Source organism: Limulus polyphemus, unplaced genomic scaffold (genome assembly GCF_000517525.1).
Source record: "Limulus polyphemus unplaced genomic scaffold, Limulus_polyphemus-2.1.2 Scaffold9333, whole genome shotgun sequence".
Lineage (NCBI taxonomy): Eukaryota > Metazoa > Arthropoda > Merostomata > Xiphosura > Limulidae > Limulus > Limulus polyphemus.
In genome coordinates, this window is record NW_013674943.1 from 4,719 (window position 1) to 5,766 (window position 1,048).

General features: G+C 36.9%; 1 protein-coding gene across 1 annotated transcript in view; it reads left to right on the top strand.

The window, feature by feature from the left end:
- Nucleotides 1-243: 243 nt before the first annotated feature.
- Nucleotides 244-1,048, top strand: part of LOC106475876 (zinc finger protein 664-like) — a 9,394-nt gene continuing 8,589 nt past the window's right edge. Inside the window, exon 1 of the mRNA XM_013936551.2 lies at nucleotides 244-295. Coding sequence (XP_013792005.2) covers nucleotides 244-295 — 52 coding nt within the window. The remainder of the gene's footprint in view (nucleotides 296-1,048) is intronic.

A 1,048-nucleotide genomic window follows, 5' to 3' on the forward strand; every position in this document is an offset into this window, starting at 1 on the left:
GGACAAATCTTTATTTTATTAAAAATACTTCACTAAGAAATATGACTTTATATGTGAAAGACTTGTAATATTAACTGAAAGACTGCCAAATTTTGTGAAGATATAGCCTAATATATTGAGAGTTCTAAGTATTAATTTATAAAGACTTTAAACGAGTACAAAAGGTCACGTCACTCGGCCAAATTGACTGACCCCGTGTCGAGAGAGTTGAAGGTTATCTTCAGTGCCCATCTAAGTATCAGTATGAATCTTACCTCACTTGCTCCAGCCTTTGAACTTCACTATATTGCCCAAAGTAAGTTAAATCTTGTGATTCTATCTACCTACATTAATGTGCCTCCTATCCCAGATCTTGTATATAAGCTCCCCGTTATTATTTCATATTCACTGTTCTCGACGTCAGAAATTTACGATGGCGGTTTTATGTGCTTGCTGTAAGTTTCTCTTTATTGTTGAATGACTACTTTTACCTACATTTTTGATGTGTCTTTTTTTTTTTTGCTACATCAAGTTTGTAATTGGGAATAAGTCATTCGATTGATTACTTTGTCTTTCCATCTTTGCCAGTCATTGCTGTACATGCTGGGAGATTTGCTGATTGATTGAGAGAGGGAGCAGCCATACCTTGTTCTCCTTGTGTATCGAATCAACATGCCTTGGCTTTTTATTGTTTGGAGAATCCATATTTAGATTCTCAGAGGCTAGATCCTCTTCTTTCTATATGGGGTTCTAGGATTGATACTGCTGTTTTTCTTAACCTAACTCTTAGCCATTTATTTACTTCTACTTTGGTAAGGTTATCAGCTTCTGCTCTCTTCTTTGTCTCTTTGTTGGTTTGTTGCTTGGATCTTTTGGAGAAAAGAGATGCCTTACTTGTGGGAGTTCGACTTTCTTCTTCAACCCTTAGAGATTTCAGAGAAGCTCCTTTCTGAGACATTCAATTTATGCAGGTTTTCCAGATTCCATGGAATATTGGGAGGATGTGGCCCATCTTTTCTTTTTTGACACTGGCCTCTTGCCTTTCCCGGTCTTATACTGGATAGTTTCC